General features: G+C 40.5%; 1 protein-coding gene across 1 annotated transcript in view; it reads left to right on the forward strand.

The window, feature by feature from the left end:
- The first annotated feature begins 308 nt into the window (after positions 1 to 308).
- The window catches only part of LOC134311968 (oxysterol-binding protein-related protein 2), a 73,029-nt gene continuing 59,064 nt past the window's right edge, over positions 309 to 14,273 (forward strand). The window contains exons 1-9 of the mRNA XM_062993620.1: positions 309 to 395; positions 2,446 to 2,531; positions 5,239 to 5,313; positions 5,405 to 5,516; positions 5,600 to 5,685; positions 7,064 to 7,208; positions 9,364 to 9,431; positions 11,179 to 11,223; positions 12,744 to 12,817. Coding sequence (XP_062849690.1) covers positions 374 to 395; positions 2,446 to 2,531; positions 5,239 to 5,313; positions 5,405 to 5,516; positions 5,600 to 5,685; positions 7,064 to 7,208; positions 9,364 to 9,431; positions 11,179 to 11,223; positions 12,744 to 12,817 — 713 coding nt within the window. The 5' untranslated portion in view covers positions 309 to 373. The remainder of the gene's footprint in view (positions 396 to 2,445; positions 2,532 to 5,238; positions 5,314 to 5,404; positions 5,517 to 5,599; positions 5,686 to 7,063; positions 7,209 to 9,363; positions 9,432 to 11,178; positions 11,224 to 12,743; positions 12,818 to 14,273) is intronic.

Genomic DNA, 14,273 nt, shown 5'->3' on the forward strand with positions numbered 1-14,273 from the left:
AACTGGCAACCTGTTTGGTGTGTTTTCTGCCTTTCAACCAATGAATCAAACCCACCACGACCCTGACCAGGATAAAGTGGTTGTATAACAGACAGTGAATAAATGAATTAGTAAATAAGAACATTTATTTATGTTAAATGTTTTTAACAGACTGGTGGTGTTTAGGGCACTACTGTGGGCAGCTGGTCAGGGTGTCGGGTAACACGTCTTTATTTAGAAATCATCACGTGGTTCATCCAGTTCCTCCGAATACGAGTCAGATCAGACTGGTTACAAAGTTATGATTCGATTGGACACAAATTGTATTGACTACAGTTTGTTTTGGTAGTTTACATGTGATACAGATCATCTAACACTAGTAGAACCAGCCTACATGGAACAAGCAGTCAGGCCTGGTAAGCGATGGCTCATCAATATGTGTGTGCAGTGTGTGTGAGGTAGCTCAGCTACATGTTTATTTACACAAATGTGGCTCTGCTATGATTAATAATGTTTATTATACTGCACAAACTTGTTTACTTACTTGCTACACGTACACCAATCAGCCATAACATTAAAACCACCTCCTTGTTTCTACACTCACTGTCCATTTTATCAGCTCCACTTACCATATAGAAGCACTTTGTAGTTCTACAATTACTGACTGTAGTCCATCTGTTACTCTACATGCTTTGTTAGCCCCCTTTCACTTTGTTCTTCAATGGTCAGGACCCCCACAGGACCACCACAGAGCAGGTATTATTTAGGTGGTGGATCATTCTCAGCACTGCAGTGACACTGACATGGTTGTGTGTTAGTGTGTGTTGTGCTGGTATGAGTGGATCAGACACAGCAGTGCTGCTGGAGTTTTTAAATATCGTGTCCACTCACTGTCCACTCTATTAGACACTCCTACCTAGTTGGTCCACCTTGTAGATGTAAAGTCAGAGAAGATCGCTCATCTATTGCTGCTGTTTGAGTCTGTCATCTTCTAGACCTTCATCAGTGGTCACAGGACGCTGCCCACGTGGCGCTGTTGGCTGGATATTTTTGGTTGGTGGACTATTCTTAGTCCAGCAGTGACAGTGAGGTGTTTAAAAACTCCAGCAGCATCGCTGTGTCTGATCCACTCATACCAGCACAACACACACTAACACACCACCACCATGTCAGTGTCACTGCAGTGCTGAGAATGATCGACCACCTAAATAATACCTGCTCTGTGATGGTCCTGTGGGGGTCCTGACCATTGAAGAACAGCATGAAAGAGGGCTAACAAAGCATGCAGAGAAACAGATGGACTACAGTCAGTAATTGTAGAACTACAAAGTGCTTCTATATGGTAAGTGGAGCTGATAAAATGGACAGTGAGTGTAGAAACAAGGAGGTGGTTTTAATGTTATGGTTGATCGGTGTATACTGTCACTTTGCTTTGATGTAATGTAAATACATTGAAATTATTATTATTGTTATTATTTTATTATAAATGAAGACTAAACACCCCAGGGGGGTAAAAGGCAGCAATTTAGGTAAAATATTACTACCATGATACTTAAACTAAGCAAATATGTCAGACAGAGTCTCAGGGTATGGAAATGTGACTAAAGTAAAGAGAGTCTGTTGTTTATAAAAAAGTAATTGAATCTTAATACATACATCTCATACACATTCACATACAATTCAATTTTTACAGTTGACATTTCATTAAAGCAACAGGTTTCAGGTCCAAAAACCTCCAAGAGCAACAGTGACAAGAAAAAAACTCCCTAAATATCCCAAGAAAGAAACATTGAGAGGAACCAGACTCAGCAGGCACCTCCATCCTGCTTGGGTACCCTAGTGGATAATTGGATAATTATTAATAAGAAGCATAATAAATGTAATTAGTCTTCATCATCCTGTAATCATCCAGTCTGTGCTGGAATCATGTCTGATGGTGAGTTTCTGGACATTGTGAGTGCAGTCGCTGCTGATTTACAAGGCATCCAGAAGTCCAGGCAATCTCAAACCCACAGGGTCAGCTTCAGGTGGGTGAAAGGTTCATGTCAGAATTATTTGGGGGTAAAGCAATAATAGCCAAAAATCAGTTTTGCAGAGTGTAGCATGGGCAGCACTCATAATTATTACAGCATAACAAACATGAAGAGCCAGGAGCTACCACAGCCATGAGGTGCTCTTGGGTCCTCAGTATCCACCTCATACACAGCCATCAAACCTGAGTAATCGCATGTAAGGGACAGAATGAAATCAACCCAACACTGATCATTGCACCTTGGTCTAAAGCAAGGGTGGACAGTCCTTGGGTTCAGAGAGCTGAAACTTAAAACACAGCATTAACGCCAGGCCAGCAGGTGGTCAGACCATCAGAGCGCTGCTTTAGACACCAGACCCACAGGACCAGAGCCTTGCTCCACTGGTTTGTGAGGACTAATCAAAGGTCATATAGTGTATGTATGTTTCCATTAGGTAAAAGCAAGTCCAACAGTGGGTGGACGACACTTCATCTGGCCAGTTACTTTGGGCAGAAGGATATTGTTGAAGAACTCCTAAAGGTAAGGAGGAGTAGCACTGATCTGACTATTGCTGATATATACACCGATCAGCTATTAAAACCACCTCCTTGTTTCTACACTCACTGTCCATTTTATCAGCTCCACTTACCATATAGAAGCACTTTGTAGTTCTACAATTACTGACTGTAGTCCATCTATTTCTCCACGTACTTTTTTAGTCTCCTTTCACCCTGTTCTTCAATGGTCAGAACCCCCACAGAGCAGGTATTATTAAGGTGGTGGATCATTCTCAGCACTGCAGTGACACTGACATGGTGGTGTGTTAGTGTGTGTTGTGCTGGTATGAGTGGATCAGACACAGCAGTGCTGCTACAGTCAGTAATTGTAGAACTACAAAGTGCTTCTATATGGTAGGTGGAGCTGATAAAATGGACAGTGAGTGTAGAAACAAGGAGGTGGTTTTAATGTTATGGCTGATCGGTGTATATACCTAATATTTTTTGGTTCCCCTTTTGCTGCCCCATATGGAACAAACTGTGGTGCACTGTGTATTCTGACACCTTTCTATCAGAACCAGCATTAACCAGTCTGTTGTATCGGACCACACGGACCAGCCTTCTCTCCCCACGTGCATCAGTGAGCTTTGGCAGCCCATGACCCTGTCATCGGTTTACCACTGTTCCTTCCTTGGACCACTTTTGATAGATACTGACCACTGCAGACCGGGAACACCCCACAAGAGCTGCAGTTTTGGAGATGCTCTGACCCAGTCGTCTAGCCATCACAATTTGGCCCTCGTCAAACTCACTCAAATCCTCACGCTCGCCCATTTTTCCTGCTTCTAACATCAACTTTGAGGATAACATTTTCACTTGCTGCCTAATATACCCCCCCCCCCCCCACTAACAGGTGATGTGATGAAGATATGAAGTCGGTCATGTCTGTGTAGTTGCCTGGCTGGCCAGTAGATCTCTGCGGTGGTGGTCTGTTTATATCACTTAGTTTGTTTAGCTTTGCCAGTCGATTTTAAAAGCCATTAACTAGCAAATAATTCAATTTTTGATTCAATTTTTTATTTTATCTGACCACATCCTCTCCTCCAGCAGGCTTTTTATGTGCTCAGCAACAAGCTTTTATCATGCTTTAACTTTCCTTTTTACAATAGTTTGGAAGATGATGGGAAAAAATCTGCTTTATCTATTCTATACATTTATAATTGTTTTATAGGATTTGAAATTAATGCTCTTTTAAAAAAAAAAAAAAAAAAAAAAGCCAATTTTTTTTGTTTCTACACTGTGCAATAAATGATGGCTTATTTATTTTTTTATTATACGGTTTATAAAGTATATTATCCTATCCACACATTTTCAACCTTTTCTACAACCCTAAATCAGAAAAAGTTGGGACAGTATGGAAATAAAATAAAAACACAGAGTTTCTTACATTTACTTTGACTTTTATTTGATGTCAGACAGGATGAACCAGAGATAAGTCTCTAATGAATAAAGATGATCAGAGGATCCAGTTTGTCCACAAATGGATGAGAAATTGATTACTTTGGCAAACCTTTGTCAAGCACTACAATACAGAGTTACGGCACAAATGCCACTTAAAACTTTACTGTGCGAAAAAGAAGCCTTATGTTAACCATGTCCAGAAGCGGCATCAACTTCTCTTTTTTTTTTTGGAAAAAATGGACGCCGTGTGCTTCGGACCAAAGACGAAAAGGATCCAGACTGTTATCAGCAACAAGTCCAAAACCAGGGTCTGTCATGGTATGGTGGTGTGTCAGTACCAGGGTCTGTCATGGTATGTGGGTGTGTCAGTACCAGGGTCTGTCATGGTATGGGGGTGTGTCAGTACCAGGGTCTGTCATTGTATGGGGGTGTGTCAGTGCCCTTGGTAAAGGTCATTAACACTTCTGTGATGCAGCATTAATGCAGAAAAGTACATTGTGATCTTAGAGCAACATGTGCTGCCTTCAAGACGTCGTCTTTTCCAGGGACGTCCAGCATTTTTCAACAATTCGATGCAAAACCACCTGCCGCACACATCACAAAGGCATGGCTGCAGAAGAAGAGGGTACGGGTACTGGACTGGCCTGCCTGCAGTCCTGACCTGTCCCCAATAGAGAATGTGTGGAGAATTTTGAAACGGCGACCCCGTACTGTTACACATCTTAAGACGTGTTTGCAGGAAGAACAAAAATAAAAGCTGAAACATTAAATCACTTGGTCTCCTCGGTGCCAAAACGTCTTTTAAGTGGTGAAAAGGAACGGCAACATTACAAAGTGGTAAATGTTTTACCGTCCCAACTTTTTTTGGAATGTGTTGCAGGCCTGAAATTCAGGAATGGAGGTTTATTAACAAATGAAATGAAGTTGAGCAGATAAAACATGAAATATCTCAGGTTCATCCTGTCTGACATCAAATAAAAGTCAAAGTAAATGTAAGAAACTCTGTGTTTTTTTTATTTGCATTTTCCATACTGTCTCAACTTTTTCTGATTTGGGGTTGTATAATATTGTAAACGTATGGTCAAGCTTTAAGTCATTTCAGAATCCCAGTCTCAAACCAGCAGGCATGACTGGTACATGGTAGATGTTAAACCAGACTAGCCATAAATAGATACATAATAATATATGGATTGGTGATTATCTACATGTAAAATTATAATAAACCTCTATAGATTAACAGGAAGTGCAGTGCAGATTGTGGTAACTTGATGTGATGTAAATCTGTTCAGACTGAGGTGGACCTGAATGGTCAGAATGATGAAGGGGACACAGCTCTCCATTTGGCCGCCCTCTCCGGGAGAAAGGTAGACCTCAACCACTTTCCCTTCTCACATTTCGCTCTCACGTTGTCTCTTATTAAATCTTTATCTCTCTGTGTTGTGTTCTCTTTCTCAGGAGGTTGTTCTGCTGCTGTTGAGATACGATGCGTCTGCTACTCTGCTCAACGGATCTGCTCAAAGCCCCCGAGATATCACCGAGGATGATGAAGTCATTACTATGCTGGAAGGTAAGGACCTCACTCTAATGGCCTAGATTTCATTTGACAGGTAGTTTTACTTTATCCTGCTTCACTGCATTTGTTGGCTTCAGCTGCTGAGAGAAGAGAGGACAGAAAGATGGAGGAAAGACTTCTGGGTGCAACAAGAGAGGGAAATATGACTGATTTGGCTCAGTTGGTAAGTCAGAAAATTACCCTAAAAGGTATTCTAGTGATGTGTACAGAATATATAACATGATGTCACAGTAAACAGAGAAAGAGTATTTATTAATAACTTGTATAAACAGATGAATGGACGGACGGACGGACAGTCGGACAGACAGACAGACAGACAGACAGACAGACAGACAGACAGACAGACAGACAGACAGACAGACAGACAGATAGCGATTAATGATGGATAAATTAATAGATTGGTGAAAATGGATGGACGAATGGCTCATTGAGGTGTGATTGATGGATGGGTGGATGGATGGAAGATGAATGGATAGATAGATAAATAGCTTGTTGAGTTTTACAGATGGATGGATGGATGGACGGACGGACTGACTGATGGATTAATGGATAGATAGCTCGTTTAGTTTGGATGGATGGATTGATGGATGGAAGATGGTGGATGGATGGGTGGATGTGTATGAATAGATAGATAGCTTGTTGAGGTTTGATGGATGGATGGGTGGATGGACGGACTGACCAATGGATGGATGCATGGATAGATAGCTCATTGGGTTTTGATGGATGGATGGATGGAAGATTGTGGATGGGTGGATGGGTTGATGGGTGGAAGATGGATGGATAGATAGATAGCTTGCTGAGGTTTGTTGGATGGATGCACGGATGGATGGATTAATGGATAGATAGCGCTTTGAGTTTTGATGGATGGATGGATGAATAGCTTATTGAGGTTTAATAGATGGATGGATGGATAAATATATAGATAGATCATTGCGGTTTGATGGATGGATGAATGAATAGCTTGTTGAGGTTTGATGAATGGATAGAAGGATGAGTAGCTTGTTGAGGTTTGATGGATGGATGAATTTGATAGCTAATTGTGGCTTGCTGGATGGATGGATAGATGGATGGATAGCTTATTGAGGTTTAACAGATGGATGAATGGATAAATATATAGATAGATCATTGCGGTTTGATGGATGGATAAATGGATGAGTAGCTTGTTGAGGTTTAATAGATGAATAGAAGTTTGATAGAGGATGAATAGATAGCTAATTGTGGCTTGCTGGATGGATGGATGGATGGATGGATGGATGGATGGATGGATGGATGGATGGATGGATGGATTTATGGATGGATGGATGGATGGATGGATGGATGGATGGATGGATGGATGGATGGATGGATGGATAGATAGATAGATAGATAGATAGATAGATAGATAGATAGATAGATAGATAGATAGATAGATAGATAGATAGATAGATAGCTTGTTGAGATTTGATGGATGGATAGATGGATAAATTGATAGCTTGTTAAGGTTTGATGGATGGATGAAAGGATAGTCAATTTTAACTCCTGTGTCTCCTTTTTTTAAACAGCTCAGCAGTAACAGACCTCCAGATGTTAACTGCAAGGACTCAGAGGGAAACACTGCATTACTCATAGCAGCCAGCAGGGGACATAAAGAATGTGTGGATATTCTGCTGAACAGTGGAGCCAACATCAATGCAATCAACAAGAAAGGTAGAGCAGAACAGCCTGGAACAGAAATGGTTTGCTTTGTAAATTAGACAATTTTCGGCTGCTTGTTTTCCCTTGTCAGAGACGGGGTCTTACAGAGAGCAGAACTGCATACAGAGTCATGCATTGCTATTCACGAATTAACCAAGGCTGCAATTGCACCTATTTAACCTGTCATGCTTAGCGTAAGAATTAAAATTTGCATTCTTGATTTGGTCCAGTTTAATGTTTAGAATAGTTCAGTGATCTGTTTGGATTGTTTTAAAGTTAGCCTTAACTTTTAACATTAGTGTAGCTTTAGTGCAGCATTAGCCTTCAGTCTAGAGAGTCCCTGTTCATTGTTTACCCCCGTCTATTGTGCACTCACCTAGCCTCACCTAGGCAGGCATTACACTAAGAATTACTGCTTTGAGACCAGGTAAGAAATAATCTTTTTTGTGCTGCATTGTGGTTTAATTTTAAATCATTCCTTCTGGCAAATTGTCTTTAAATCCTCAAGGTTATGATGGTCCCTTTTGAGTGCACACAGTTTCAAAATCCTCTATAAATTTGAATAGGGATTTGAGTCGAGAGATTGGCTGGGCTCTGCAATATCTGCACGTTCTTTTTTTCTTTTTAGAAGCAGTTGAATTATTTTTGGATACATCCATCTTCTTTTGAAATGAAGTTTCATGGCTGATGAGATACATTGAATTCAAAGTGTTGTGGATTTTATTTTGAATTGATATAATTACTACTTTTACTCATCAATCTTCACCTGATCACCCATAATGACGATTTTTTTCGAAACGTAATTAAAATATCAAAAACTGAAATCTATTTTTCATCAGGCTGTCTTCTCTGACACTTCCAGTTATAGACAGGTGCATCCTGTTTGCTTAAATTACCCTTGAGCTGTGTCTAGGACTCAATTACAGTTCACCTGTTACAATCTGGATTGATTGGACATGGTTTGGAAAGGCTCACGATTTACAGTGCATTCTCAGGAATACGTTCAACTCAGGGCAGAGATATCAAACAATATCTGAGCATATGAGTCTTTTCAGCGACCACAGCAGTCTCAATAATTTTGAAATGGAAGAAGAAGTTTGACACAACCTTGGTCATCTGGCAGAAAGAGACTAAACTACACCTGTTGGAAGGACAAGGATCTCTGCAGCACTCCATAAATCACACCTTTATGACAAAGTAGCAATAGCTGCAGTATCTTTGAGTAAAAGACTTATGACAGCCCACTTAGAGTTGATTAATGATATATAAAAAACTCAGAGTCTCTCCTGACATGAGGAATAAGATTCTCAGATCTGATGATTCGACAATGGAACTTAATGGAAAGCACTATGTCTGGTGAAAAACAGATTACGCTAATCATCTGGCTAATATTTATTTATTTTATTAGGATGTTAACGTCATGTTTTACACTTTGGTTACATTCATATTGGTTACACAAGATTCATCAGTTCAAGTTTAATGTCAAACACAGTCTTGGACAATTTTGTATCTCCAATTCACCTCACTTGCACGTTTTTGTACTGTGGAAAGAAACCCACGCAGACACGGGGAGAACATGCAAACTCCACACAGAAAGGACTCGGACCACTCCACCTGAGAATCAAACCCAGGACCTTCTAGCTGTAAGTCCACAGTGCTACCCATTGAGCCACTCGGCTAATATCATCTCTAGAGCGAAACACGGTGGTGGGAGTATCATACTGTAGGGGTGCTTCTCAGTGACATGGACAGGGAGACTGGTAAGAATTGAGAAACTAAAAAAACAGTCAAATACAGGAACATTCTCAAAGGAAACCTTCTCCAGAGTGCACACAGACTAAGACTTGGGCAACAGTCCAGTTTTTAATAGCAAAAAGAACCCTGGAATGGCTCAGATTATGACCAGACATCTGTGGAGAGACCTGAAGATGGCAGTTTACATCCCATCAAATGCTATTAAAATAGAGTGTCTGTGAGAATTTGTGCCCATTCAATTAAAAAAGCTTTTGTACAATACTTTCTCTGTTTAGACTATAGGGCACCACGTAGTCAGGGGGACCAAACCAAATGTAACAAAGTAAAAGTACATTTTTGTATTTAAAGACTTGCAGATCAAACACCTCACATGTACAAATGTTGTTGTGTTACATGTCACCTCTGATTGCAGGTCAGTCAGTGTTGGACCTTGCTAAAGACGATCAGATGAGATCATTTCTTGAAAGAAGTCAAGAAAAGGTAGATCTGTGTATCCTGGTTGGTTTTGTGGATTTGTAGTATAATTACAGTGTATCACAGAAGTGAGTACACCCCTCACATTTCTGCAGATATTTAAGTATATCTTTTCATGGGACAACACTGACAAAATGACACTTTGACACAATGAAAAGTAGTCTGTGTGCAGCTTATATAACAGTGTAAATTTATTCTTCCCTCAAAATAACTCAATATACAGCCATTAATGTCTAAACCACTGGTAACAAAAGTGAGTACACCCCTTATTGAAAGTTCCTGAAGTGTCAATATTTTGTGTGGCCACCATTATTTCCCAGAACTGCCTTAACTCTCCTGGGCATGGAGTTTACCAGAGCTTCACAGGTTGCCACTGGAATGCTTTTCCACTCCTCCATGACGACATCACGGAGCTGGCGGATATTCGAGACTTTGCGCTCCTCCACCTTCCGCTTGAGGATGCCCCAAAGATGTTCTATTGGGTTTAGGTCTGGAGACATGCTTGGCCAGTCCATCACCTTTACCCTCAGCCTCTTCAATAAAGCAGTGGTCGTCTTAGAGGTGTGTTTGGGGTCATTATCATGCTGGAACACTGCCCTGCGACCCAGTTTCCGGAGGGAGGGGATCATGCTCTGCTTCAGTATTTCACAGTACATATTGGAGTTCATGTGTCCCTCAATGAAATGTAACTCCCCAACACCTGCTGCACTCATGCAGCCCCAGACCATGGCATTCCCACCACCATGCTTGACTGTAGGCATGACACACTTATCTTTGTACTCCTCACCTGATTGCCGCCACACATGCTTGAGACCATCTGAACCAAACAAATTAATCTTGGTCTCATCAGACCATAGGACATGGTTCCAGTAATCCATGTCCTTTGTTGACATGTCTTCAGCAAACTGTTTGCGGGCTTTCTTGTGTAGAGACTTCAGAAAAGGCTTCCTTCTGGGGTGACAGCCATGCAGACCAATTTGATGTAGTGTGCGGCGTATGGTCTGAGCACTGACAGGCTGACCCCCCACCTTTTCAATCTCTGCAGCAATGCTGACAGCACTCCTGCGCCTATCTTTCAAAGACAGCAGTTGGATGTGACGCTGAGCATGTGCACTCAGCTTCTTTGGACAACCAACGCGAGGTCTGTTCTGAGTGGATCCTGCTCTTTTAAAACGCTGGATGATCTTGGCCACTGTGCTGCAGCTCAGTTTCAGGGTGTTGGCAATCTTCTTGTAGTCTTGGCCATCTTCATGTAGCGCAACAATTCGTCTTTTAAGATCCTCAGAGAGTTATTTGCAATGAGGTGCCATGTTGGAACTTTCAGTGACCAGTATGAGAGAGTGTGAGAGCTGTACTACTAAATTGAACACACCTGCTCCCTATGCACACCTGAGACCTAGTAACACTAACAAATCACATGACATTTTGGAGGGAAAATGACAAGCAGTGCTCAATTTGGACATTTAGGGGTGTAATCTCTTAGGGGTGTACTCACTTTTGTTGCCGGTGGTTTAGACATTAATGGCTGTATATTGAGTTATTTTGAGGGAAGAATAAATTTACACTGTTATATAAGCTGCACACAGACTACTTTTCATTGTGTCAAAGTGTCATTTTGTCAGTGTTGTCCCATGAAAAGATATACTTAAATATCTGCAGAAATGTGAGGGGTGTACTCACTTTTGTGATACACTGTATACTCGTACTGGTGCAGCACACATTTGAAAATATGTTCTCGTTTCCTTTTTTAAAGATGATATCCTGCACTGCCAAGAGGTTTGAAGGACAGCTGTGGAAGGTAAAAATAGAAGTCTTTTTTAGAAGAATAGAAAAATTATTTTTAATAATTGATCAGCCATAACATTAAAACCACCTCCCTGTTTCTGCACTCACTGTCCATTTTATCAGCTCCACTTACCATATAGAAGCACTTTGTAGTTCTACAATTACTGACTGTAGTCCATCTGTTTCTCTGCATACATTTTTAACCTCCATTTACCCTGTTCTTCAATGGTCAGGACCCCCACAGCACCACTACAGAGCAGGTATTATTTAGGTGGTGGATCATTTTCAGCACTGCAGTGACATTGACATGGTGGTGGTGTGTTAGTGTGTGTTGTGCTGGTACGAGTGGATCAGACACAGCAGCACTGCTGGAGTTTTTAAATACCGTGTCCACTCACTGTTAGACACTCCTACCTAGTTGCTTCACCTTGTAGAAGTCAGAGACGATCGCTCATCTATTGCTGCTGTTTGAGTTGGTCATCTTCTAGACCTTCATCAATGATCACAGGATGCTGCCCATGGGGCGCTGTTGGCTGGATATTTTTGCTTGGTGGACTTTTCTCAGTCCAGCACTAACACACCACCACCATGTCAGTGTCACTGCAGTGCTGAGAATGATCCACCACCTAAATAATACCTGCTCTGTGGTGGTCCTGTGGGGGTCCTGACCATTGAAGAACAGGGTGAAAGGGGGCTAACAAAGCATGCAGAGTAACAGATGGACTACAGTCAGTAATTGTAGAACTACAAAGTGCTTCTATATGGTAAGTGGAGCTGATAAAATGGACAGTGAGTGTAGAAACAAGGAGGTGGTTTTAATGTCATGGCTGATTGGTGTATATCTATATAACTTAGAAGCAAATGCTTATCATAGCATTAATTTTAATCACTTTTTTTCTGACAAAAGGAACTTCTTTTATGTAAAAGGGTGCTTATGATTTTAATGTCTTTCTTTTGTATTTCTGTATCTTAATTGGTTTCAAAATTGGTTTCAAATTTTTCTTTTAGAATATTATTTTTAGAATAGCTTACATTTTTTCTGATGGTAAAGAGGGCCATGACGGGTCCCTTCTGGATTTTATGCACAAAGGCTAAAAGCAAGCAAAATGACTGACATTGTGAATTTTGGGATGTATTCATCAGTGTAATATGAAACAAACTTAATTCTGCAGTTTTTAACACATTAAGCACTGTAATAGATAAGTGACTGATGCTCTATGAAGAGTTGTCAAGGGTGTGGGTGCTCTGGACCCACTGTGACCCTAATCAGGATGTTTTTTTTGTAGGAATAAGTAAATGAAGAAAAGACTTTATTTACTGTGTGCAATGTGAACTAGCTTAGTGTCGCTTGACGTAAACACAAGATGGCGGCAAAGTGTTTTTGTTTGGATGGTAATCTGAGGTCTAGTAGAACATTTATTAAACCTTTTAATGAGTAATTTGAATCCTGTTATATTCTGGATGATTTATACACAGTTCTAGCTGTTGTTTGTATCTCTAGTCTCATCAGGTTTGTAACTGTGTTGTTTACAGAGGTCAGGTTCTCTGAGCTGGAACCCTCACTGGGTTGTTGTGGAGAACGGCACTTTAACCTGGTTCTCCACACAGTAAGTCCTTCACCTCCAGTCATTTTATTATATTTCAATTTATTTCAGGAAATTGCTTATTTATTTATGTACCAGAACATTGCACATTAAGAGGGTTTGTGTGCCGTGTTTAAATGGAAATAAAAAAAATAAAATAAATATACCCAAATTTGATTAATTGTTTTGCATAGTTTTAGAAGCAGATTTTAGGAAACTTGAATTTTGTCACATAACAACTGAAAGGTCTATAATTAAAACATATTGTATAGGGATATACAAAAATTATTATGAATATGTATCGAACAATGTAATGGCTTTGTTTTTACAAACATCATCATAGTAGAGTAGAAATCATTAAACACATCTGAAATGTAAAAGGTCCTTAAAGGTCCCAACAACAATATCCAGGTATCTAGTGAACTAAAGCAATTTATTAGTCATTTGACTAAATGTAGTAAGGGGGGACATTCTGTACCTAATTATTAAATAGTTAAAATTATTTTGCACTAATATTTGCCATGTTTTAGCTTGTTTGCTGTAAATGATGTGGTAACTTATCATTTACAGAAAACATAACAAAACATGGACTTTGGTCAGTGTCCAAACTTTTGTATTGGAATGTAAATGTATTCTCAGTGCTTTTTTCTAGTACTAAGGCAAACTCTGTTTTCTTCTTGTTATTCTTCTACTACTTTTACTACTGCTAGTAATAATGTTGGTAATAATGGTAGTTTTTTTATATATACAGTGTATCACAAAAGTGAGTACACCCCTCACATTTCTGCAAATATTTTATTATATCTTTTCATGGGACAACACTATAGAAATAAAACTTGGATATAACTTAGAGTAGTCAGTGTACAACTTGTATAGCAGTGTAGATTTACTGTCTTCTGAAAATAACTCAACACACAGCCATTAATGTCTAAATAGCTGGCAACATAAGTGAGTACACCCCACAGTGAACATGTCCAAATTGTGCCCAAAGTGTCAATATTTTGTGTGACCACCATTATTATCCAGCACTGCCTTAACACTCCTGGGCACGGAATTCACCAGAGCTGCACAGGTTGCTACTGGAATCCTCTTCCACTCCTCCATGATGACATCACGGAGCTGGTGGATGTTAGACACCTTGAATTCCTCCACCTTCCACTTGAGGATGCGCCACAGGTGCTCAATTGGGTTTAGTCCATCACCTTTACCTTCAGCTTCCTCAGCAAGGCAGTTGTCATCTTGGAGGTTGTGTTTGGGGTCGTTATCCTGTTGGAAAACTGCCATGAGGCCCAGTTTTCGAAGGGAGGGGATCATGCTCTGTTTCAGAATGTCACAGTACATGTTGGAATTCATGTTTCCCTCAATGAACTGCAGCTCCCCAGTGCCAGCAACACTCATGCAGCCCAAGACCATGATGCTACCACCACCATGCTTGACTGTAGGCAAGATACAGTTGTCTTGGTACTTCTCACCAGGGCGC

The sequence above is a fragment of the Trichomycterus rosablanca genome, chromosome 4, assembly GCF_030014385.1.
Source record: "Trichomycterus rosablanca isolate fTriRos1 chromosome 4, fTriRos1.hap1, whole genome shotgun sequence".
Lineage (NCBI taxonomy): Eukaryota > Metazoa > Chordata > Actinopteri > Siluriformes > Trichomycteridae > Trichomycterus > Trichomycterus rosablanca.